This window comes from Cimex lectularius, unplaced genomic scaffold (genome assembly GCF_000648675.2).
Source record: "Cimex lectularius strain Harlan isolate CLEC.00 unplaced genomic scaffold, Clec_2.1 scaffold61, whole genome shotgun sequence".
NCBI lineage: Eukaryota > Metazoa > Arthropoda > Insecta > Hemiptera > Cimicidae > Cimex > Cimex lectularius.
Genome location: NW_019392650.1, coordinates 691,715 through 718,017, shown reverse-complemented (window position 1 = coordinate 718,017; position 26,303 = coordinate 691,715). Strand labels below are relative to the sequence as shown.

At 34.9% G+C, this 26,303-nt stretch overlaps 5 protein-coding genes across 5 annotated transcripts; 2 read left to right on the top strand and 3 right to left on the bottom strand.

Moving 5' to 3' along the window:
* Positions 1-409: 409 nt before the first annotated feature.
* Positions 410-5,378, bottom strand: LOC106670772. Its single transcript, XM_014401362.2, has 5 exons — positions 5,131-5,378; positions 4,676-5,074; positions 919-1,054; positions 708-864; positions 410-650 (listed from the first exon to the last, which is right to left on the bottom strand). The coding sequence occupies exons 1-5, from the start codon at positions 5,204-5,206 to the stop codon at positions 549-551; spliced, it is 870 nt and encodes a 289-aa protein (XP_014256848.1). The 5' UTR covers positions 5,207-5,378; the 3' UTR covers positions 410-548.
* Positions 5,379-7,148: 1,770 nt separating this feature from the next.
* On the bottom strand, positions 7,149-13,618 carry LOC106669416 (methionine aminopeptidase 1-like). Its single transcript, XM_014398887.2, has 9 exons — positions 13,327-13,618; positions 10,403-10,454; positions 10,259-10,324; positions 10,026-10,201; positions 9,742-9,964; positions 9,548-9,679; positions 9,341-9,484; positions 9,200-9,265; positions 7,149-9,129 (listed from the first exon to the last, which is right to left on the bottom strand). The coding sequence occupies exons 1-9, from the start codon at positions 13,435-13,437 to the stop codon at positions 8,966-8,968; spliced, it is 1,134 nt and encodes a 377-aa protein (XP_014254373.1). The 5' UTR covers positions 13,438-13,618; the 3' UTR covers positions 7,149-8,965.
* LOC106669424 (3-hydroxyisobutyryl-CoA hydrolase, mitochondrial) lies at positions 13,543-15,383 on the top strand. Its single transcript, XM_014398900.1, has 3 exons — positions 13,543-13,874; positions 14,088-15,075; positions 15,134-15,383. The coding sequence occupies exons 1-3, from the start codon at positions 13,872-13,874 to the stop codon at positions 15,259-15,261; spliced, it is 1,119 nt and encodes a 372-aa protein (XP_014254386.1). The 5' UTR covers positions 13,543-13,871; the 3' UTR covers positions 15,262-15,383.
* Positions 15,384-16,719: 1,336 nt separating this feature from the next.
* LOC106667492 (COX assembly mitochondrial protein homolog) lies at positions 16,720-20,182 on the top strand. The gene is made up of 3 exons (XM_014395451.2): positions 16,720-16,917; positions 16,987-17,091; positions 19,903-20,182. Exons 1-3 carry the CDS (start codon positions 16,839-16,841, stop codon positions 20,112-20,114), a joined length of 396 nt encoding a protein of 131 aa, XP_014250937.1. The 5' UTR covers positions 16,720-16,838; the 3' UTR covers positions 20,115-20,182.
* A 2,224-nt stretch (positions 20,183-22,406) lies between these two features.
* On the bottom strand, positions 22,407-26,254 carry LOC106667462 (tRNA-splicing endonuclease subunit Sen2). Its single transcript, XM_014395426.2, has 4 exons — positions 25,962-26,254; positions 22,863-23,988; positions 22,660-22,802; positions 22,407-22,589 (listed from the first exon to the last, which is right to left on the bottom strand). The coding sequence occupies exons 1-4, from the start codon at positions 26,145-26,147 to the stop codon at positions 22,455-22,457; spliced, it is 1,590 nt and encodes a 529-aa protein (XP_014250912.1). The 5' UTR covers positions 26,148-26,254; the 3' UTR covers positions 22,407-22,454.
* Positions 26,255-26,303: the final 49 nt, after the last annotated feature.

Below are 26,303 nucleotides of genomic sequence, written 5' to 3'. Positions count from 1 at the left end.
AAAATGAGAATTCATCCGGCCCTGCGAATTTCAGGGTGTCCAGAATTAAACTTCACCATACTTTTTACTTATATGTCTCCATTAAAATCAAATATACCAACTTCTATATTCCATTTGTTCATAACTGAGAGGACTGGTTAATCACCATTTTGGAATCTGTTGAACCATCTCCACTTAGTTCAATCAAGCCAAATTTCCTCTCCTTCAAATTGGACTACCAAGCCCCCTATGTAATACATAGTAAATGCAACATTACAAGAATATCATACTAGATCAGCATTATGATAGTTTGTGTTATTGATGTTGTCAAAGGCATAAATAGTGGAAGGCATAAAAGGATTTCAAGTAGGAAACTGAAAATATCATTTTTATTGACTCGACCCAATAATTTGGAAAAAAAAAATTTTCATATGCATAGAAAATCTTTTAATGATAAATGTACACAAAAGTCATGTCCTCCAACATTGGCTGTTCAGAAGAACTTACCGAATAAAATTTTAATTTGTCATAATCATTGACCAAATCTCTTTAAAAATCCCATTCGTATTTTATTCCAATTGAAATGTTGCGCCTTTCCTTTCAAATATCAGACTGTGAAGATAAAGTAGCATTATGTAGAGAATTTCAGGTGAAACGATCTTCAATTCAATCTGAAAGTTAAGAAATAATCTTAATACAAACAAAATCGAAAAATTAAAACAACCTACCGTTGACAGGCACGTTATATTTACACCTTTCATTTTGATTTGTTTTATTTCAAAAGTGGAAAAATTTATGCCATAGGTGTTGAATAAGTGTTGCTCCAAGTCTAGAAACATTTTTTGTAGATTGGACAGGCTGATTCTGTTCTCATTATTGTACAAACTGAAAAAGTATAATATAATTTATGTTGATTGAAGATGTGTGATGAACACTTACTATTTATGCCAAAGGTAGAGGACCAAATCCTCAGAAATTGCAGAATGTATGATGCCACCCGAATAGAATGGGAAGGAATATGTTACGAGCAGGCCTTCGTTAATCCTTCTCCTTAGCAATTCATTCATACCTATTGCTATTGAAAACATTTTACAATTAATTTACATACATGAGCAATTAAATATACCAGAGTATCTGGCCAAAAAACAAACACCTCTGAAAAATGTCAATATGCAATGACTATTCCCCTCTGTCATCAATCTATCATTTAGTACAATTCAAAATTAAAACAAAAATCTTCTGTATAAAAAATACTAATAAAATTGACTCAGTTATACTTTAATTACAAAACAGTATATTGTTATAACTTCTATATGCTACTAAGTGCTAAAAACTACATTTTAATGTTCAGACCATAAGGAGAATGCTTGTGTCTGTGGATTTGTTCTTGGATACTGCTTTAGAGAACAGAGTACTGCTCGAGTGGATTCGTAGATTTCCCAAGCTATCAACAGGGTCTGACCCCCGGTCCTTATTGTCTCTACAGCTTATAGCACACATCCTTCCTGGTTCCTGGTTTTCATTGAGACCTAATCCTGCTCCATTAATGAGTACTGTGTCAATGTTCATTACAGTCACAGCACTGACTGTCAGCACTGTCCACTTATCCGTCAGAAAAAAAATCTGCAATGGAAATTGAACCCATGATCTTGAGATCTTCTAGCCAAGAGTTTGACACCCTAAACTACTTGGCTACCATTTTCCCTAACAAATGATTGTTTTAAAGTAAGGAATGGGTTCCCTGATACAAGAACGATCCAAGAGACTGACCCAAAAGGTCCCATCCTACTTTTTTTTATGAGCTCGTGTCACTCTGACTAAACCGACTATGACCAACACCCCACATCCTATATTCTATTTATACTACTGACCTGACAATAAATCCCAACATACTTGCAACGTAAGAAAACAAAACTGAACTTTTATTGGGTTGTCTGGAAAATAATGCAGGTGTTCAATTACCTCTCTATATAATAAACTGTTTACATTTGATTGATTATTCTTTTGTATGACAGTCAACACATTTTGTTCCTCTTCCAAACAAAAATAGTTGTTTACCTCAGTACCATTTTATTACTTGGGAAATAATTCAGTCTTTACTAAAGATGTCAAAATATGATTTTCTCGAAATTTCATTTTACAAATTTAAACTCAAACGGTGCCCAAACGGCCAGAAAGATTAATGAAGTCTGGGACATTGGCAGCATGAGTGAGAGCATTGTTCTGAGATGATTTAAAAAGTTTCGAGAGGGAGACTAGCCTTGAAGACAAACAAGGTTGTGGATGGATTTCTTCCCTAGATGATAATAAATCGTTTCGTTGAATTATGTTAAAGTTTCTATTAAATATTTATTTTGAATAATGGTTTATTAGCACCTTATTTATTATAACATACACTACTAGTTTCAATGCTCGATTGGTGGCATCCTTTTCAAGTGTTTCATTGAAACAATAATATATAATAACTTCTGTTACGTGAAATAAGGTGCTAATAAACCATTACTCAATCTAGATGATATTGTTCTGTGAGCTTCGGTCGAAGAAAATCCCAGAACTGTTCACCAACTTGCAAAGGATATCTGCATAAAACTGCATAAAAGGATTTCAAATAGGAAAGTGAAAAATATCATTTTTATTGACTCACCCCAATAATTAAAAAAAAAAAAAAAATGGAATGGATGAATGGAATGGACCTTTCTTAGATAGGATTGTTACTTGTGATAAAAAGTGGATTCTCTATTATAACATACTTGTCCTGGACAGTGGCTCAACAAAGGAGAAGCAAAAACACATTTTTCAAAGCCGTAAACTCATAAAAAAAAGTGATGGTGACTTTGGTGGCTTCGTTTAGGCTTTTACTAGAGCTCTTGAATCCTGGCGAAACAATCAGTGTCGAAATGTATTGCCCTCAATTGAAGCAATGCACCAGAAATTTGCATTAGAGAAGCCATCTTTGGTCAAAGGGAAAAGACGGATTCTGTTACATGAATAGCCCCATGTCTCACCTGTGACAACTCAAAAAATATTGGATTTTGGTTTTGAGGTTCTGCCTCACCCTCATTATTCCCTAGAACTCTTGCCTACCGACTACCATTTTTTTTTTCTGACACCTGGATTTTACAACATAAAAAATGTATTGATCAAAAGTCGATATAAAATGCGTTTACATAATTTCTTAATAATAAAGACTCAAAATACTATTCATAGAATACAGAGAAGTTGCCATCACTTTGGGAGACGTTTAATTAGTGATGGAGGGTATTTCAATTTTTAAAAATGTTTAAAATAATTTATTTAATTGTTTTTATTTTGTTAACCTGCATTATTTTTCGGACAGCACAAAATTTCCTAACGCCAAATCTACCCAAGACATCTCCAATAACTAGGAGCATCTTGAGCGTGTTGAACAATGGTGCAAAATGAACTCCTTGTTAAATAGACACCCTTGCCCACGTCTGTACTTAAGGTTTAAAACACGGAACTACCAACATAAATATTAATTACCTAGGGCTATATTTAGGCAATAGACTGACATAGAATTCGGACTACTGACTACTTATACACGATCAATTAGATTAGTTAGACAAAGAAAGTGAATGGTATGTAAACTGGAAACAATGTATTTAAATGTGTTTTGAATTAAAAACTGCTGTGCTTGTGACTGAAATTGACAGGTCCTGTCTAACTTCAGAGGCAGGACATATAAGATTGAGGTCTGACCCCTGGCCAAAACCCAAGGTTCATAATTCTCCCAGCGAATTCTCCCGATGGTTGAAAATTGTAAAAAAAAGTCATAGCTTGATTCTATACAAGTTATAAATAACTCCTCTATTTTGGTCTGCCTGGTCCACTTGACCAATTATAATTTATAAATAATGTTATTTGACCATTTGTCATTGAATTAAATTCTTTCAGTATTTAGCAAATGTGTTTTAATTAGAAAATTACATCACTTTTTAATTTTTCAATAATTATGTGAAGACATAAAATGTGTCGTGTCAAAATGCAAACTGTAAATATAAACTTAAAGACAAAAAACTGGACACTCGTATTTTGTTGTTTATTTCAAACTACATGTATTTTTATAATTATACTACAATCAAATTCAAAACCGCTAACCTGGGTCACATGAATGGGGCCATTCACTTCAACCTGGGTGGGACAAAAGGCGAATGACAGGGTTGAACCCCGTTTGCTTCATTCTCGAGTTGCGAGTGTTGTGAATTCATTCCAGTCAAAAAGTTAAATTGTGAAGTTGATTTATAAATGTCATAACTTTTCCATGTGATATCTTCATTTATTGCAAAGGAAGGATGAATCAACCATCAAGATATCATAATTTGAAGATCAGGGATGCTGTCATCAGATCTGATGATGGATCCCTGATCTTCAACTTATGGGTAATCTTCGAGAACCTATATAATTGGTTGAATTTGTTAATTTCTTCTATTTTTTTATTTATTTTTTTTTTTAATATAGGGTTAGATAATTATGTTTAGCGGTCATAATTAAGTCATAGATAATCCCGCTTGTGACACTAACTTTTTCATTTTGATTAAGACCTGAGATAAAAAGAATAATTAATTGAAAAGTGGTTACGTTTTAAGTCAATTATTATTCTTAATAACTAATTATTGTGGAAAATAACCGAATCAATACGTGTGTCAGGTTTTTTTCTCTTTGAGTGTATAACTACCTGTCATCCAAAGCAATTCCTCTTTAAGTATTTTATAGTTTTTGATGCAACAGGAAAACATCTTTGAAATAATTTTGTGAACCATATTGATGACTGTTGTTGAGCTCTGCGATACGAAGAGAAGAGGGAAGAGGTTGTTCGATTCCGTATCGGAGTTGATGAAAGTCAGAAAGACAGAGTGATATTTTATCTTTTTATCCAAGCTGATCAGGATTTGAAGGGCGTGAGAAGTGTAAGGCAGGCTTTCGACAAGGGAAAAGTCGACTATGACAGCTTCTTTGCATTGTGCCTTGAGTCTGGCCTGGAGCGTATTGGCGTACCGGTCTAGGTGTTCATTGTCTGCACTGAAACCGACCAACTCCGTCGCTTCATATATCAATATTCGATCACCTCCAATATCTGTGAAAATTACCTATGTTAATTAAAGTACAGGGTCAAAAATAGGAAGCTGATACCTTTGAAAACAGGCAGTTCTCTTAGAAACTTCAGCTCGCCCTGTTTCACAGATGTAAAATGAGTCCTTTGCCCCATGGCAAAATGTTTGCTTTTATAAAATTAATGAGATTTACAAAATCATATTCATAATAAATATAACACTAGGCAAAGAAAAACCGAAAACTTCATTCATCAGTATACCAGTCGTTAAACTTAAATCAACCACTGAAGTACCGACAAAACTTTAGGCGGGAAATTTTCACCGAGAGGTTTCACTTATGATAACAATAGGGGCTCTCTCTACCATCATTGTGATGTATATAAAAAAAATCATAGTTTGTCACAAAACCATGACAGGCCCACCAGGTATTATTAATAACAAATTTATTTACTTCATAAATATACCTTATTGTTTAATACTTATGAAAAATGATTTTTTAAAGGATTTTGGGGGTTCTTGCAGAAAACAATTTCCTCTACTGTGACATAAACAGGTCTATTGCGGAACCCCTATGGCTTATAGTCATACCTGGGAAAGTGCTCTATCCTTCTAAAACTGAGCACTTCGATAGGACATTTCTCTTACCCAAGGAGATCTATGAAGAGGCGCCTGGGAAGTGCTCAGTTTTAGAAGGAATAGAGCAATTTCCAGGTGCCTCTTCATAAACAGACATATACAGTCCTCCTTGGGTAAGAGAAATGTCCCACTGAAGTGGCTGTAGCGTGAACGGGCTAATGTTTTACTGTGTTGAAGAAGATCAGGTTTATGGTCTTGAATGAAGTTACAAATTTATGCAAACAATTCACCGAGCTTTTGTGACATATAGTCGCATCATCAGGGCACTGCTGCTGAATTATGTTACATATTTGAGAAAGACAACTATTTTTAACCATTTCACAGAACATTTAGACCATTATGAGCTTTTTGACTAGATTCTTTGATCGTAGTTATGGTTTTTTAAGTTGATAGACTGGTTCTTTTGGAGTAAAGTTGATTAGGTGAAATTTAAATTAAATAGTTTCTCTCTGTCTGCAAGCAAAATTAAAAGCATCAAAAAGCATTTTCTTCTTACCAGAGAACTTTACATTGTATCTTTATAATAAGTTTGTTTCTTAGTGGCCTGTTGTTTCATAATTTGTTGAAATCGTGAGGAGTGGTCAAGTGTGAGGTAGTTTAGAAAAACTTCTTTTTTTTTTTTTTTTTGCTGACGTTTCGACCTTTATTCAGGCCATCTTCAGGGCAAAAAATACAATTTAAAATGTAAATATAAATTGTATTTTTTACAATCAACATGTTTTGTAATTTACCAGGCCCTGAAGATGACCTTAATAAAGGTGGGTAAAAAAATGAAAAAGGTGTTTTTCTGAACTGCCTTATTCTTTACCACTCTCACAACTTCAACAAATTAATAATAAGTTTTCATTTTTTTAATTAATTTAATTTTGTTAATTTGTATAATAAGCCGTAATTGTCTACTTCTACATTTATGCCATCAGATTGGTCTATTTTGCAACTTTAAGCTTAAGGCTTTTTACCAGACCCCAAAGCTTTTTCAAAGGCTTCCATGTGTTTCTTTCAGGCTCTGGCTTTTCCTCTCCCAGGATTAGGAATCAGCCTGCATAGGCCTTCACACCAACAGAGGACGTGTTCTGCTGTTTCTTCTTCTTCTTGGCAATATCCGCACAGGCTTGTTTCTGCCATTCCGAGTCTATACATATGCCTCCGGAGTCAGCAGCATCCAGACAGCAGTTCAACTATTATTCTAGTCATAGCACGTACTAGATTTAGTAGTTCTGCCGTTAGTTTCTATAATGGTCCATTGATAAACTTTCATGCCTTTGTCACCGGGCTACATTCAGTGAAGGACTTATTATTAATCAATTGTCTAATGGATTTGCATTTTTGGCAATTTGGTAAGCCACAAAAGGGTTCAGGACCAATAGGTGTCCCTCATCAAACTTTCCTTGGTCAATTTTTCGGCCTCTTTGTTGCCCCTCTGCCCTGTTACCCAGACAAGGATAATTTTATTTTCCCCAGTGTCTGACAGGGCTCTAATGCAGTCCCAAATGACTCTGGACTTTACCGCCGATGCGGCAATTGCCTTCAGTCAACCTGTACAGGCAGACAAAAAAACCTTCGGAACACCTATGTAATCTAACAACTTAACATTTAACTTATCTTGCACTTCAGTAATTAATAAGGCAAATCAAATTTTAGGTTTCTTACATAGAACTTAAAAAAATATTTAAGGATACAGAAACAATGTATATACTGTTTAAGGCTAGGTCCATCTCATTTTAGAATATTTTTCAGTTATTTGGTCAACACATCATAAAATACTAATTCAATAGAAATTGCACAGCAGTAATTTATTTGCACTCTCTGGTTTAAAATTATTAGAACATACTTGGTTACTTCAGCCGTTAAACATAAGACAACAAAATAATGATCTGATATTTTCTTACAAACCCTTTTAAATATGCGACTGTTTTTGCAACATTTTCTGACACAGTTTTAAAGAGATGTGGGTGTATGTGCTGCCACTCAAATTCCACAGACCTGGGGTTTAAAAACGCAAAATGTCTTGTTCGCCGCTCGACCCCCGACCAAATCCGGCACACCATAGCACCCTCAGGCCCATGACACGCCCCTGGCTGCAGGGAGTCCCATATTATTCATTTATAGTTTATCAAGTATACTTTACAAACTCTTAAATAATATGACTGGCTGGCCACAATTGATCAATTTGCTAAATTTCCATATTGTACAGCGTAATACCAGACTAAAAATATTTTCAAAATCTAATTATAATACATATAATTTAAAATTTAGTCTGATTCTTTGGCTCATGGAAATGACACTACATTGTGACACTTTTCTTTCCTTACATTGATTTGAACATTTTTTTTATATTATTATTAAATTTTTATCATTCCTTCACACTTCTTGAATCGTTTTTATACAAGTGTCCATATTTTTTGGCAATGAGTGCCGATAAGTATAAACAAGATTCTCATGGGAATTGGCCATAAATTCAAAATATAATTTCCATTTTTTGGTGTTGTTAATCCTTAAACTAATTATAATTGTATATTCATTTTCAATTTACAGTGATTAGTGATAACATATCATTATTTACTATTTACTGGCATCATATTGGTAATAATTACTATATTATTGTAATAATAACGAACATGGGGTGACAGTGGCCGCAATGATTAAGGCGTTGACATGATGCTCTTAAGTTTTAATGAAGTTTTTCAAAAACATCAGCACCTCAAAAGTTGATAATGACCTCTGCTGAGGCAAACCCGCATTAAAAAATAAATCAGTTAATAAAATGAAACAAAAATAGTGCACACGCATGAAGGAAAATAGGTTACAAGTACACATACTTTTTTATATAACTTTATTCAAATGAAACTGAGAAAAATTACACTCTCTTTTATATTAAAATGTTTGTATCAAATGTATATAATTTAATTGTGTAAAACAATGAACCTGGTGTGTCAGAACTCAAAAGTAGGTATTGACTAGATTTTTCTGTTATTTTTTCGTTATTTGTTTTATTTCTGAAAAATTATATGTCAATAATTTCTACAATAAACGCTCATTTTATACAGTATATATATTTTATTTTATTTTGAAGAAGGCAACAAATTGATTAAAATGTCCAACACTGCAGTTGTACCGACAAGTGACTGCTCACAACTGGTACAAATTTCCTATCGTTCCTGCTGAGAAATTGTGCACCTCATTATCATTTAAAAAAAAAAAATTAAAAAAAAAGGGAGAGAAAGAAAAAGGAAAAAATCATATAGATTGATTTCTTAGCACTAAAGGCACTCCTTATGTTATTTATCCATAAAATAAGGTTGGCCATTTTTTGTTGTTCTTGCTGTCAAAATATCGACGCCTGTGGGCGTTACGAGTAGCGTGTGTTCAAACTGAGCAGAAAGAAGTCCATCAGCAGTGACAGCAGTCCAGTTGTCAGGCCACATTTCATCTCGCCACGTACCTTCAGTAAAATAATTATAAAAAATCAAACGTTATTCAATTATCTTAAAATTAACTCTCACATCACAGACCTTGAGAAATCATTGGTTCAATAGTAAAACAGTGACCAGGTTTCATAACCCCAACAGCCTTATTTTCTGTTTAAAAAAATATAAAACAATAAGAAAGACAATTACTAACTACTCAATATGCTTATTGAACAAAAATCTTACTAGCATAGTGCGGTATGCTCGGAGCAGTATGGAAAAGTTCATGAATTCCATGTCCACAGTAACTCCTAACAACGGAAAATCCATGAGCTTGGGCATGTTTTTGTATTACGTTTCCTATCTCTCTGTATTTCTCGCCAGGTTTCACTAAAATTAAAATTTAAAGGCGTAAAAAAATTTAACTTATGGTCAAACCTTGTAATATTTTACCGATTTCAATAGCCTTTTGAAGACACTCCCAAGTCACCTTAGTCAGTTTTTTACCTACTTCGCCCACCTCTCCGACCCAAAATGTTTCATTGAGATCACCATGAAACCCTCTGTGATACACAGTTATATCAACTAAACACATAATTTTCTTTTTAGAAAACCTTAAACTTATAACACAACTTCAATTAAATCACCGTTGCAAATGTCCCCGTTGGCCAAAGGCCTCAGATCAGGAATTCCATGGCAGATCACTTCGTTGACGGAGGTACAACATGACCTCGGAAATTGGTAATAATTCAACGGTGAAGGATAGCATTCTTTTTCGATACAAGCCTCATGAACAATTCTATCTATTTCGTCCGTCGTAACACCTACGTCGATTACTTTTGCAGCTTCTTCTAATACTTCTCGGCCAAGCTGGAGACGACACAAGCATTAAATTTAAAAACCGGTCACAAATATACTTGCCGTCGAGTACCTTGCAAGCAACCCTCATTCCTTCGATTTCATCATCAGAAAGAACTCTGATCTGCGCGATTTGACGCATTTTTTGTTCAGACAGCGGTACTCCCTCAGAGTGGTCGGCATAATCTGGCCGTCCAATTTTCTTTGGTACCGTCCGTTTAGGGGTTTGCTTAAAAGGTCTCTGTTTCCCTGGAAAGAAAAAAATTCAATTGACATTGGAAAACTTTATTTTTTTAAATTGCATACCTGTAAATCTATAATTCGGCCAAGGGTTGTACACTTCCTGACCTCCATTTGAATCTCCAACTCCTTCTGTCAATTAAATTTTAAATTTAAACGTTTTGTTAAGAAAAAAAATCATAAAGACAACATAATAAACACAACTCTTACTGGCAATTTTGTGTAATACTTTATGGGTGTTCCAATTTTCCTTGAAACAAGTCTGAAAAATTACAATATATATTTACAAAAAAAAATTAAAATTAAATAAAGAGACAATGACATTAACTGCCTAAATTATGTTTGCATCAAACTATTATTTTTCATTTAGATTCAAAGGATACAACTGGAATTTTTGAAATAATGTGATGATGTCAGTAAAGGGCATCCTGCAATGCTTGAAGCTCATTGTTTATTACACACCCATACAAAAATAATAATCAAGGTAATTTGATCATTACTAATCATTTTTGTCTGTTGTTGAGTTGGTCTGTCACATTCGTTTCAGTATTTCACATCTTCAGTGCCTCTACGAAGAATAGGATGATTATACAATCAAAGTACAGCTTCTTTATACCATGGAAGTCAAGAAAATATTTCAGAATTTGTTTTCTCAACCATCCCTGATTACACCAGCCTTCCTGGATGGGTAATATTTCACAATCTTGAGTAGTTGGTCTTCACACAGTATGACCAACTACAAACATGGTGAAAAGGGTATGACAGACAAAAATAGGAAGATTAGGTTGGACATAGATCAAGATAGCTACAATATTTACTCATTTTAGTAGGCTTCCTCACTGTTTTTCTGTCAGATCAGTTTCGGCTTCTAGCCAACCTGTTGAGCCAGTTAAATGATGGAATTGCATAAACCCATCAGTGATGATGAAGAGAAATCAAAACACCAACAACAGGCATATCAAAATGATCCAAAAGGACGAAACTATTAGTTCATCACCCTTACAGGCCCTATGAAGAAATTTCAAAATAAAATTCGAAATCGTCTGTGAAAAGCTTAATTATGTCATTAAGACCAATATTACAGGTTCATTCTAGTCTTTTAGTGTACGTATTCTCTGGTATGATATTTAACATTTTGAAAAGCACCCCAACATAGTGTACACAAAGCATATCTTTCCTATGCTAGAGATAAGACATGCTAACAGAAAACATCATGAAAAGGGTATAGAAACTCATAAGCTCATGGATAAAGATCATAAATCAATAGGAACAAGATGTAAAATTCTTTTCTTTTTTGCAAATAAAACAAGTTACGTTTATGCTCAAACATCAAAACTGTCCACCAGTGCACATTACCAACAGATAGTACCACCATCGAACCAAGTCCGCTACCGTGAGCTTTACTTAGATAGTAGACTTACATGGAATCCACATATAAGATTAAAACGGCAAGAACTTAACAATAGATATGGACTACTCAGACACCTTCTGAGACCAAAATCAAACTAAGCATATGTATATAGCAAACTAATCGCTTACAAAACACTCATCAGACCTATTTGGACCTGCAAAGTCGGACTGTAGGGCTCAGCCAAATCAACCAGTATCCAACAATCTTTTCAATCTAAAGTTCCCCGCCGTATCCTCAATGCTTCCGTTACACTACCACTCAAACAATCCATAAAGATCTTAAAATCCCTTTCATGAAAGATCTTATCTGAACACACTTCTTCAATTTCCACTCTAAACTATCCTTCCAACCTAACCTACCAGCCCTAACTCTTTACATAACATCTTGCCCTTACAATTCTCTGTGCCGTTTAAAGCAACGATGGCCTCGTTGCCTATCTAAGCCACCCAATTAAATAAAAGAAAGTTCCAGCACTGGTCGTTTTCTCTCCATACTGCCTCTGGTATGACAGATCTGTCAGATTTGTTTATAACTAAACTATTCGCTCAATGTATATTTTGTACAGATAGCAATATGTAAAATAAATTATTTAAAAAAAAAGTTTTGTGTCCAATAAACAAAATTATTTTTTTAAATCCCTACAATCCCAAAATAGAAAGGAACAATAAGACCAATATTACAGGTTCATTCTAGTCTTCTAGCATACGTCTTCTCTGGCATGATATTTAGCATTGTAAAAAGCACCAAAACTTAGTGTATACAAGGCATGCAGTTAATATAGGCTTTCCTATGCAAAGAGATAAGACATTCTAAGAGAAAACAGCATGAGAATGGTGTAAAAACTCATAAGCTCATGGATGAAGATCATAAATCAACAAGAAGTAAAATTTTGAAGGTTCATTCTAGCCTTCTAGCCTAAGTCTTCTATAGCATGAAATTTAGCATTTTAAAAAGCACCAAAACTTAATGTGCACAAAGCATGCATGTGTGGTGTTTAGTGACCGTTAGACAATGATTATTTGGAGATTGTAAGATACGGTGTGTGATGTAGGTTTTAGAAAAACGTTCTTTATTGTGCCAACGTTTCGATCTTTATTGAGATCGTCTTCAGGGCTCAAAGAGTTTGTTTTCTGTGTAAATATGTCACTTGTGTGTCATGTTTGAGAGTGACCATGGGCAAAGAGATATGATGTGTTAGAGTAAACATATGAGAAAGGTATAAAAACTTATAAGCTCATGAATAAAGATAAGTAATCAGTAGGAACAAGAAGTAAAATTCTTTTTTTTTTAATACCTACAATCCCAAAACAGAAAGAAACAATAAGACCAATATCACAGGTTCATTCTAGTATTTTAATATAAGTCTTCTCTGGCATGATATTTAGCATTTTGAAAAGCACCTCAACCTAGTGTACACAGTTAATACAAGCTTTTCTAAGCAAAGAGGTAACATGCTAAGAGAAAACAGCATGAAGAAACTCATAAGCTCACGGATGAAATCATAAATCAACAGGAATAAGAAGTAATTTTTTTTTAATCTGTACAATCCCAAAATAGAAAAAAACAAAAAGACCAATACTACAGGTTCATTCTAGTCTTCTAGCCTAAGTCTTCTCCGACATGATATTTAATGCTTTGAAGACCCCAACTCTGTGTACCCAAGGCAATATAGTCTGAGATGCATGGACCTCCCCCGGTTGGATATTTACGAAACAGGGCATACCTGGGAACAAAAATAGGACCCTTGGATCCCTAGGTTCAGGCAGGTCGGGCATTGTAGCTTGGCGTCTGCGTTGCACCCGGGAGATTCACAGGTCCGAGTTACTGCAGACATACTTCGGACGGTGTAGTCTGTAGAGTGAAGTGTGAAGTACGAGAACACCTGTTTACGGGAGGACTTGATTCGAAACAATTGTTACCTTCCCATTCATCCGTAGATACTTTTTGAGGAAGACTTTTTTTTACAAAAAAATTATCGGATAGTCATCGATCTTGATTTTCCAAACAGGCTAATTTGTCTTATAATCAATTTTAATACTATTATTTTTAAATATGTACATTAGCGCGCATGTGATGGAATTAGTGCTATTTTTTTCAATGTTTACCTCCTCGTTTTTTATCAAATTTTTATCACCCGCCGTCCTGTAATGACGTTGACTTGAATTTTTTCTTGTTTTTTCAACACCGAGGAATAATTGGTTTAAATAAGCTCGTGTAGCAAACTCTCCACCCTTTGAATATATATTTTTTCACTTCATTAATTCTAGAATGGTTCGTATATATTGTTTTTCTAAGAGAATTTATCTTTTTATTTAGAATTTTATTGATGAGATGGCTTAATTTAATTGTTGCCGTTCCGAGAGAACGGCCTTGGATTGAATAATTATGCAAAAGATCGACTTGTATAATTTCGACATTATATGCCTCGAATTAGCTTAATTAACTTTTTTTTTACTCAGTATTAATGAAGGATTTTCTTAATAGGTGGCTATCGCAAGGTTTCTGAGGCCATTTGTGATCAGGTCATGTCGGAGAGGGATGGCGACAGACTTACAGAGTGGTGTAGTTTTTAAGGAAGATGGCAAGATCGGTATTGTCACTCTTAACAATCCGAAGACCTTAAACGCCTTAAATTATTGCATGGTTGACCAGATATACGACAGACTCGTGAAATGGGAGGATACCATGGAAATGGTATTGGTCGAAGGGACAGGCAGGGCATTCTGCGCTGGTGGAGATGTTGTCAATGTGACAAAGAACTTTCCCAAAAGTGTTAGAGAAGGCCAACAATTCTTCCAGAGAGAGTATAATTTGAACTATCTAATTGCAAATTTTAAAGTACCGTTTATAGCTTTAATTAATGGCATTACGATGGGCGGAGGAGTGGGTTTGAGCATTCATGGGAAGTATAGGATTGCGACAGATAAGACGATGTTCGCCATGCCTGAGACTGCGATCGGATTATTTCCTGATGTGGGCGTAACACATTTCCTGTCCAGGCTGCCTGGCGGTGTCGGCATCTATCTCGGTCTCACTGGACACAGGTTGAATGGACTCGAATGCGTATACCATGGAATTGCCACCCATTACCTGGATAGTAAAGATGTACCGAAATTGCGTGACGCTCTCGTCAACAATAAAATCAGAGCGAAAAACCTAGATGAAGATCTGCTTAAGTTTACAAGCGATATGAAATCTTGTCCTAAACCCATAAACGAAATGCCAGCATTGGTTGATCAGATTTTTGTCCTGCCTACTGTAGAGGAAATTTTCAAAGCACTCGAGAAAGAAGGTTCAGGCTGGTCTTTAAACACATTAAAAACTTTGAGGAAAATGTCTCCTACTGGTTTGAAATTGACGTTAAAGGCAATAAAGGAGGCAAGGACCAAAACTGTCAAAGAAGTTCTTCAAACCGATTACAGACTTGCTACTGCAGCATTGAAAGGAGCTGTTTCAAAAGACTTTTATGAAGGTACTACTCTTCATTTCATCATAAATTAATATATTTTATTTATTTATTTATTTTTAAGGTGTTAGAGCTCTGCTTGTCGATAAAGACAAAAATCCTAAATGGAATCCTTCCTCGTTGAAAGAAATCACTGATGAAATGGTCGAAAAGTGCTTTGATAAATGTCACGACAACGAATTAGAGCTATAGATCTGTTAAATTGAAAACAAAAATAGCAAATTTAAAATTGCCTACTGCTTTAAATTACCAGTGAGATATTTTTGAGAAATATTTTATTATGACAGTTTGTTAATAAAAGTGTAAAAAAATAATATAATAGATTTTTTTATTTTTCATTTGATTCTCTGCCACTTTGATTAACTTGGCAGGTGCTGGTATCTGTCTAAATAAACTAAAGACTGGAAGAAAATCCATCTAACCGGACAGCCAGGTGGCACTAAAGACAACACACTCGAACTTTGGAAATATAGACCCAGACAGACTCCAGAACCATTTGGGCATTTATGCTTTGTCAGACATTGGAGGAATCAACAAAATTTGGGTACCTGACCTGTTCAGACTGTAAATAAAAACATTCTTATTTGAGCACCAGAGCACACAGGAGAGAAGAGCAATGAGGAGGCCATTAAACTTGCCAAAGAAAGTTCGATCAGGACAGATTGGCCCTGAACCCTTTGCAGCATCCCAAATATCAAAAACTGCAAACCCTTCAGACAATCAGTTAAAAAGTCATTTATTATATAGAAAAGAGCATTGCATTAATGGCAGAACTACTAAGCCTAGGTTGCTTTATGACTTCGGACTGGATACTGCAAAGTGCAAGCTCCAGAGGTATACTCGGAACAAACAAAAACAAGCTTGTGCAGATATTGCCAGGTACAAGAATAGAGAATGCAAATGTACGCTGAGATTCCTATTCCTGGGAAAGGAAAAACCCTGGCCTGACGGATACACACATTCCTTAAAAGCTTCGTGATTTGTAAAAAGCATTAAGCTTAATGAGGGGTTATAAACAATGGAGATCCACAATAGAAAATTCTGGTCGTGTTACGGAGGTTGTAAAGAGGCTGACGGTGAGAACTTGTTTACTCATATACCTCATCTCATCTGCCTCAACCAGTATATTATATTATTTTTACGAGGGTTCGTAACAGCAGAGGCCATATAAACCCTCAAGGTGCCGGAGTTTTTGAAAAAAACATTTGTAAGTATGTCGGGTTTGAATGCAGAGCCACTGGATTCGAACCCAGGACCTTTATGTTATAGTGATGAGTAAATGGTTGTGGCCACCGACGTCCTCAACAACCAGTATATTATCAACTGGTCTAGATTTAAAAGGCCCCTTTGCTTAAAGCCTTATGATGCATGGTATTTAGCTTATTTAAGGTCTTTTTTATACTCATGATTGTACATATAAGTGATTTATAAAATTTTAAAATAATTCTCTAGTAAGCACCCCTACTAGTGTTGCTTGCAATTACAAGGGTGTCTGTAACTTAGTTTCAGTTTTAATTCCCTTGAGCATGGTTCTATTAATGTTTAATTACCAAGTTAATCGTAGTGATTCATCACATCTTTGTTCAAAATTTTTAATTTATGGAACTTTATCGATTGATTTTCACTTGAGTCAGATATATTAAAAATCGATCATTGGAAGGTTATCAATGTATGTCAGGTTCTTGCTTTTAAAGATATTTATCTTGGGAATTTAAGTACTACTTAAGCTTAGTGGTCAATTAAGAATTATTTTAGCTTTTAAAAAAATTATGGTTGTTGAGGCTTTTGAGAGTGTAAATTCTGAAATTAAAAGAAAACATAAAGATAGTCTCGGGCCACATGGACTAGGTAAGAATTTAAAGTAAAATTTAACTTTAAACCTTTCTATTAATTAGTGATAACACGATTGTGCTACAGGAGATCCAAATGACAAGACATTAAGAAAAGTAGAAATGGAAGTTCTCATTCCTAAAAAAATGAGGGATAAAGCTCGACTTGAAAAGTGTACGAGTGAAGTTGCAGGTAGACATTTTGCCATTGTTTAAGTATGAGTCTTGTTTCTGTTTCATTTAATGTCAGACAGATTCTTTGAAGTGGTAAATAATACGCACCTTTAGAAAAAAGGTAGCCCCAAGTTTCAAGAAAGTTCCTGATATGATACACAAATGGATCGAAGATTAAACAGGGAGTAAGTTAAGGGTAAAAGGGCTGAACTTAGCAAAGCTCGTAATCCCAACAATTTTTCAAGCTGATGTCCATACAATACAACTCTGTGCATAGGAGTTTAAAAAAATATAAGTGGTGATTTACATACTCTCAATCAGGGAGCCATAAAGGTACTAGGCTTTCAACACCAAACTTGTCTGGGAGTGCCTAAATTGCCTAACGGCTCTAGGAAAACAAGATTAGGTAGAGTGAGCACGGACATGAAGGTATAGAAGGACGAAATTAACAGGCTAACCAACTAGCCAAAAAAGGAACAGTCCTCTCATACACGGGATCAAAACCACATAACTGCATTGGTTGCAACTGTGCACCATAGTGTGTGCTTAAGTTGGAACTGGAAGGCTTGAGAAAAAAAAACTCAAGCAACACACTGGACAAAAGCACCAGGTCTGAGACAAGCTAAAAGATTTATAAATCTCTCAAAAAGGAAGGTGAAGGAACTCTCAGCAGGCAGAATTTCAGAAAAATTGTAAATCTATATCAGACTCCAGTCCAACAATCTTAACTAAACATAAAAAAAAGACAGGCCAAGCAGAGACAGAAACATGCCGACTCTGTAAAGAGAAACCAGAAATATTAGCACATTCTTTGTGAATGTGAAGCATAAGCCCAGTTATTGCCCAGTACAGCATCGTCAGTAAGTGAATTCACACACCACACACTGAAATATGTACATAAAGAGGCACCGAGAAAAGTGCTTAGTATTATAGGAGAAAGTGCACTTTCTAAGGTGTAGTTATAATTTATAGAGGTTCTGCAATAGATCAAGGATTGTTAAAAATTGTATTCAACCTTCTAAAACCTCAAAATAAAATATGTAAATAATTTTTTTTACTAGCCCAACTATACGGGGACTGGTGATAAGTGTTGAAAATTTCAGAGGTGTTTCTAATCACCATATGCAGCAAAAAAACTTCCTATAAACCCCTGTCCAAATCTCAATGGTAAAGAAGTAATTTTAAATTTTTTATTTTATTTTATTTTTTGACTTAGGTCCACTAAATTGCTTATAAACTTCAGAATTACTGACTGTAGAGAAATCTAGCTTGCCACCTGAAAGAACGTTCAATTGCTATAAGGAAACCTATTTACCTTGCAGAATTGATGAAAAAATTCAGGAAAAAATGTTGAAATTTTTGAATTTTTTTGAAAATGTTAGATTGTTAAATGTTAATAACTACAAACTCCTGGAGCTTTGCAAATTTACAGCGGTATACCTATCTATTTGGATTGTGCTTCTGCAAGACCTAAAAAAAATTTCATTTTGTTGGGGGGAAAAAAAGTGTTGGTGAAGGGGGGCACGCTCAATTTTTCCAGGAAATTTGGCTGGCTCTTGAGTTTTGTGTCAGTTCTTTATTTTTCAATTCAATCAGTTAGCTTTATGTTATTAGCTGACAACTTCCTCAGGTTGGTGATATAAATCATGTCCTTGAACATAACACGAACATCTTAATGTTATGCATTTCACTTATGGTTACTGCAACGGTAATGCTACTGCAGCATGGAGAGAATACCAAGCTAGTTTTCCACGTGAAGTCGTTCCAGCAAATTGTACCTTCCAACGACTTCATCAGAAGCTGAAGGAAACCGGTTCTTCCACTCGAAGAACGAGGGAAGACTACATCGAGTTACCCTGTATAGTTTTTCAGTAGTGCAGTTCATACAAACACATTTCACATTTTTAACTGTCATCACTTCAACCAATATCGCTAATCCTGCATAGTCCATGATTTGAGATGTGTTGTCAGATTTTCACCTAGGTGAAAATGTGATGCAAACCGGAGGGAGTTTGGAGTGGAACTTGAGGAATCTTTTGCCAATTATTTCCCTAATGGTAGGTATATTCAGCAATCGATGTAACTGAGAGTTACGCACATATCGACAGCAGTTCTCAGCACCTTATTTTGCAGTACCTGGAGTTGCCTTATTCTGGAGGTAGAGGCTGGCCCTTTTGGTCCGAGTAAACTCCCAGGTACTTGGCTGTGCTGTCTTTGGAATTCCAAGGGATGTTTGTTTCTTCAACATTTAGTTCAGGAGGGTTTGGGGTTCTTTGTAGTGTAAAATGTAGTAACCTACGGAAGTTAATATGGAGTCTACGGACTGAGCAGTATGAGCTGATTTCCTTCAAGGCCACCTGAACGCAAATTTGATCTTCTCTGATGTCTTTTCTAGTAGCATAGATCACAGCATCATCAGATAAAAATGAAGCACGCTAAAATTTCCAGGGTTTGGGAAGTCATAGAAGAAGATATTGAACAGGATGGGGAATAGGATAGATCCTTGTGGTGTAAATTAAGTTTTAAAATGGTCCATATTTTCATTCCCACCTCATAGTATAAGTACATTTTTAGTAATGTAGCTTTATAATTATAAATTTATTTATATTTAGCATACAGGTAGTGTAAAAACAATTTAAATTGGCAAATCATACATAACTCTCTGATGAGGCTGCTTTAATACAAATCTTTCGTATGAATTTGAGATCCAATTTTATTACTGTTGCCAATTTTATAATTGGCGTTTTTTTATGTATGTTTGCTTCAATGAATTCAAATAGAGGCTTTGCTCTTTTTTTCTTTCTTGATTTTACAAATTGTTTGGTTACAGATTTCAACAAGTGTTGTAAAGAGCATGGATTGCTCATGGTACTCAACTGCAGGAAGGAGAATACAAAAATGAAAGATTGCTACACGTACTGGTACCAAAATCCAGAATTCAAACAGCTCTGTACAGAAGAATACCTTCAAGAAAGAGCTGAATACAGAATGACGGGAATCACGAAAAAATCAAAGCCAAGGGGGAAAGTGGAAAATTCTTAAATATTAAGCCTTTTTTTATGTTAGCTGATGCGCTATAGTCATGCCAATTAAAACTATTTTAATATTTTTTTATTGTTATTCTAAACTTCCTTTTTTGTTTCCTTTAAAAATGTGTGAATCTTCTTGTAAATTTGCTCAATTAATTAAAAACTTTTTGTAAATATTAACATTTCTTGAGGATAAAATTGTTTTATAATTATATGTAAGCTCTATTATACCTTTTATTTAATTGAATAGCTCTTCTCTTTTGGCTTTATTTTTAGGTCATTTTAGTATTATATGCTCTAAATTTCCCCATGATACTTGCAAGCTGGTAAATCTGACACACTGATTTTGTATAGGTAATAGGATGGCATGGTTGGAGCAATGATGATATTTGTCTTACCCAGAGCTCTGCTAATTGGTTCTCCTTGAAACCAGTGTACTGTTCGGAAACGAGGTTGAATTTGTTTGGAAAACCCATCTTTTTCTGATTCTCTGTATTGCTGTTTCCAAACTTAGATGTTGCTTCCAAACAGATGTTCATGAGCTCTTCGTGCAGAAGCCTGAACAGCAAATTGGACCTTATCTTCACTGCTTTTTTCGTCAATGAATCCACTTTTTTCATTATAATTTATTCCAGCATGGCCCCGAACCCACATTCAGTTTCACTTTTTTTTTAAATAAACTGCATCTTTGATATCATTTCATAATTGATGATGTTGCCCGGGCATGGTATTTTCTACGTTTCTGTTTGGCCAGCATATTGAATCAGAAAAAAAATTTTTATGGGCTCCACATAATAAAGTACATTAAAAATTGAAAATAGTTGCTCTGAATAAATACTGCTTCAATTTAATAAGACATTCATAATTATATTTATGGTCTTAGAATGTGTAATCTTTCATTTTAGGGCAATCATAATATACAGGGTGTATCAACTAATCCACCTATTTAATTCAGAAATGATTAACTTTTGCAAAAAATGGTTTTAAACAAACCCCAAATTAATATTGGCTAGGAATCACATGGTGATAAAGATTTAAAATAACTTTCTCTTCTAGCTGGGAAATGACACCGATTGATATTTTGAATGAGAATCCCATACTTTTATTGAGAGGAAAATTTTGATGGACCATTTCTGAGTTATGCCCGATGGAAAATGCTTGGGGTATGATTTTTGTAACAAGATGGCCCTCCCCGTTTATTTCGAAAACTATCACATTAGCAAGTTAATTTAGGATAGGAATCGTCTTGAAATAGGGTAGGGATCATGGGGTTGCTTTTGTACTTAGCCTATATTAATTTTTGAGAAAATATAACTATAAAAAAGGATTTTTTATCATCATTGAGAACATTGTATTTTTAAAATGACTCAGCTGTTATGTATTGTTGCTGATTTGACCATTTATTAAAGTTTAGGTTTATAATAAATGCTCAAATGTGTTCCTTGTGCAAAAAGGCACAATATAAAACCCTTGCATTTTAAATCTAAAACAGGGAGGGCCATCTTGTTGCAAACAAGCTTGGCTTGTTTCACACTTCTTCTGTGGGCATAACTCAGAAATGGTTAATCATATCAAAATTTTCCTTTCAGTAAAAGTGGCTTGAAATAAACTAGAATCGAATTGGACAATAAAAATATGGGATTTGTTTAAAATAACAAAGTAAGCATCATTTCCCAGCTATATGAGAAAGTTATGTTAAATCTGTTACCACCTGTTTTCTAGCCAAAATTAATTTAGGGTTCGTATAAGACAATTTTTTGTTAAAGTTAATCGTTTATGAATTAAATGATCACTCTTTATACTGTGATAACCAATCTATCGCCAACTTCTTTCTTTAAGAAAATATTGGCAGAAAATGAGTCTGTTTTGGAGGTCTTGGAAATAATGCACCTCAATCTCAAAAGTGCCAGGAAATCAGTTGAGTATTGTTACAGGTAGAAAATAAGTGTAAAATTTTTTTTGCACTGGGGGTGACCAGATCCAGCCAGAGATGAGGATACATTCAGCAAAGCTGGCAAGAGGCCGAAGACGCATGAAGAGAAAAAGAATTTCCACTGAGCCCCAGGTACCAGGTGGATAGTCAACAGTCTACGGAGGAACCGGTAAAAGTATATTGGCAGCATTTCAGAGTGTTTAACTTAATTTTCCAACTTTTTATATTGAAGACTTTACAATTTTGTACATATATAAAAGTAATGTAAATAAATTTTTTTTTAAACAAATAATGTATCAGCTGTCTTGTACCTTGTCAGTAATTGTCAGCAGACTACATAGACATTTTGTGTACATATATTATTTGAAAACATAAAATTCACAGCCGTTTTGTATTTATAGTAATATAATACAATAATTATTAGTCTTCATCCTTTTCATGACAGGGCAGCCATCGCCTCAACAATGTTTCACGAACGGTAAAAGATTTTAAAAATAGTGGACACTTGATATCTTTCAATTCACTCGGCCAGAGAATGTTGCAAACAAGAACTTCCTGTAATAAAAGAATCATAGTTTAGCTTTTTAATTTTGTTAATAAATTTTAGTTTTTGGTTGAAACATGCCTTTTTCGAAGCTTCTCCCATTCGATGTAATGTCACCATGTCAGCCCATGTTTTCTTCTGTTCTTCGTCATCGAATTTGTTAATGTTTTCTATAACAACGATGTAAGAGGCATGATAATATGCAGGCCCATCTTTATACAGAACTAAAAAATATATAAATGGTTAAACCATATTGATTTAAATAAATAAATAAATAAACTTACGAAAGTTTCCTCCAAATTTCAACCCAGTCTTTACCACCCAACCTTTAGACCTGAAGTGATGGTAAGCAACGTAGCTTTCGATAAAATCGTGTTGTGAATTGGTAAACATTAACCACATTTCTTCTAAACTCAAATTTTGCCCATTCAGGTCGCAGACGTTCAGGCACCCGAGGGCAAAACTGAGAAAAAAAGCCTCTTCTAAAGACAAATGCAATAATTCTATAACGATATTCACAGCTTCCTTTTCAATGTGAGGATTGAGGTTATTTAAATTTTCCAAGATGTCTTCATTCCTATCAGCTATGACTAGAACTTCATTACTACTTAAAATCTCTCTATTGCTAAGTATTTCTGCCGATCTGTCAATTACGCTTTCAATTTGTTCTTTATTACAAACAGTTTCTGCTTGTGGTATGTCGATGATCTCCAGTGTTTGTGCGGCTGGATTTTCTTTTTCATCAATTTTAATTGCATCAGTTTCATCTTTCATTTCGAAATCATTCTCAGGTGTTTTTTGTGACTCAACAACACAAATATCTGTTTTTTGTGACTCAACAACACAAATATCTGTGTTTTGTGACTCAACAACACAAATATCTGTGTTTTGAGGTAAAACTATTTTATTACAGTCTTCTATTATTTCGATGTCAGTTTCTCCTTGACTAGGACGCTCTTTTTCAATTATTTCAGAATTGTTTTCTTCCATTATCTGAATGTCGCTGTCTTTACTTTTCTCATCTTCTAAAGATAACACATCAGATTTTTTAGCTTCTATTTTATCAGTCGGTTCACTTTCAGTTAATTTAGTTTCATCGATTTGTAGAGAATCTTTATCTTCATTTTGATTGCATTGTACTTCAGACATAGGAACATCTTGTGGTTCATCATCTTTGTTACAAACCTCTTTATCGGCCATCTCAATTTCATTATCGTCAGGATCGACGGAATCATCTGTTTGGCACTTGGATTCATCTTGGCTTGGGAGATTTTGCAAAATCGAGCTCAATTTCTTTTCCCAGTCCTTTCGTCTTTTCCACTGCTGCTCGCTTATAACATGGGGCACGCCTTTTTTCCTCTTTCCAAACTTCGGGCAACTCCTCGACATAGATCCTTTACCAAAAAAACCCTGAAAGTTTCAAATGAAATATAATTTTTCTAACAATAAACATCATAATGTATATTTTTTAAAGAATTTTTTTATGGAGACAGAGCAAGTAGAAAATTTTCTAAAACCAAGCATTTTTTTAAAGGTAGAAAATTTAATTTTTATTACTTTTGATGAAAGAAAACATAATTTATACAAACTATCATTCTTTCTATTCCTACAGAACTGATTAAAGACATGCAGCATATGGTACATTACATTCAACGACTTTGGACCTCCATTGATTGATGATAAGAGTCCGGTGCACTCAGTGCTAATTTAGAGTACAAACGATTAATTAAGGTTTTCAGTTGAGATAAAAAAAGTCAATGGCATGAGCAGAATTCGAACCCACGATCTTTGGCTTGATACGCCACTGCTCTACCACTTGAGCTGTCTTGACCTCGATCCACTCGGACACCAACTTCCCATCTCAACCATACCTTTTGAATTTTCCCCCCTTTTTGCCATTTTTCAAATGTCGTATAATCAATTTGATTCTCGGCAACAAATGAAATGGCCACAGAGAGCTTTAGTGAAGGTGTACTTCATTTTAAACTTATTAAATTCACTAGTTTCGTGGTCAAATTGAAAACCTTAATTAATTGTAAGATATTAATTGGCCGAAACTAGTGAATTTAGAGTACAAAGTTTACTCCTGCAATAACAATGCAATGGATTCCAGTGTTTTCATTACTTTTGTCTGCAATTAGATTATATTACCAGCCGGCATCTTTACAACCTGCGTACCACAATAAGTATTGGTCTATTGTGCATCCTCATTGGTGTCTAGAATTCCTATTTGAGCTTAAGGCTCTTTACCAGAACCCACAGCTTTTTCAAGAACTGTGTATATCCTTCAGGCCTAGGCTTTTCTTCTCTCAGGAGTAGGAATCTCAGCCTACAAAAGCCGTCTTCTTCCTGGCAATATCTGTACAGGCTTGTTTCCACCACTCCGAGATTATACGTATGCCCCCAGAGTCTGTAGCATCCAGTCAGCAGTCCTAACACGTCCTAGACTTACAATTAGTAGTTAAATCCTGCAGTGGTGTTTTCATGAACATTTTTCAAGCCTCTGTTCAGGGTCTCTATTTACAATTAAGCCCATGTGAAGATTTGAGGCCGACTCACATAAACCGTAAAGAGAATTCGTCCCCAATCTTCCAATGTCCATTTCACATGTTCCCATGCGAATTGAAGCCTGGCCATTTTCTGAGCTGTGGTAAGAAGAGGTCTACGAGCTGGGTGCTGGGCCCTGAGTTTAGTTTCATCGAGCCTTGTTCTTACAATCCTGGAGAAAATCGACACCATTTCAGATTTGTCTTATCTCATTATCCATAATGCTGCAGTTTTGTAGAGCTTGATGATGGATGAATTTATCATCTCTCCCACCCGTAGATCTAGGTTGACCCTGTCCTGGCCTTTTAGAGAGAAGTGCCAAAGAACCCTACCTATTGTAGAGTGATTTACACTCCTGGTGACTTTGCCGCATTCCTTCTATAATAACGTTACGACCCTGCCACTGTCATACTCACGTAAATGCCTGACTGGAGCCATTGAAAAGGTTTAAGAATTAGAATAATATAAAATGAAATCAATGAAGGAAAAAGATTATCTGAAAGCAATCTTTAGGCCTAGCAGAATGGAACCTTTTTGTGCAAATGGGATTAATCAGTACAAAAGTAAATAAATAAGTAAACAAAGCATTATCTACTGTATATTTTATCTATGATAGCTTCTAATTACCTGTAACTAATGTAGAAAGAAGTATTCAATTTTAAACTAAATAATAGTGGTGAGTTAAATTTGTCCATCAGTGCAATTAAAAAAGATCTATTGAAGAAACCAATGGACATGGAAGAAAAACATTTTAAAAAATCTCTTTTCTTCAAAGAAATTATTGTTTTGCAAGGGGAAAACTTTATTCTTGACTTGTGCTTAAAAAATCCCTTTACCTTTTTGTAAAGAGTTGATATTTCTTGTGGATCGTTGATAACGACCGAAGTGCCATTGAAGCACCCGTTGAACATCACAGAAACCGTTTGTACGATCTGCGAATTGCTGAGAATCGGGAGCGGAGGGTTGGGCGTGCTGTGGTGTTGGCCCTTGTTCCTTTTCTTCACCGGGTTCTTCAGTTCCATTTTCAAAGATCGAACGAGAACTTCACTTGGAAAATAATATAAAGTAAACTATTATTATAAAGTTTAAAAAAAAACTGTAGACATTCTCCGGACAACACGGTTATCGAAGAAATAAACAATAGAAACAGTTTAAAACCTACAGGCTACAACCTCAAA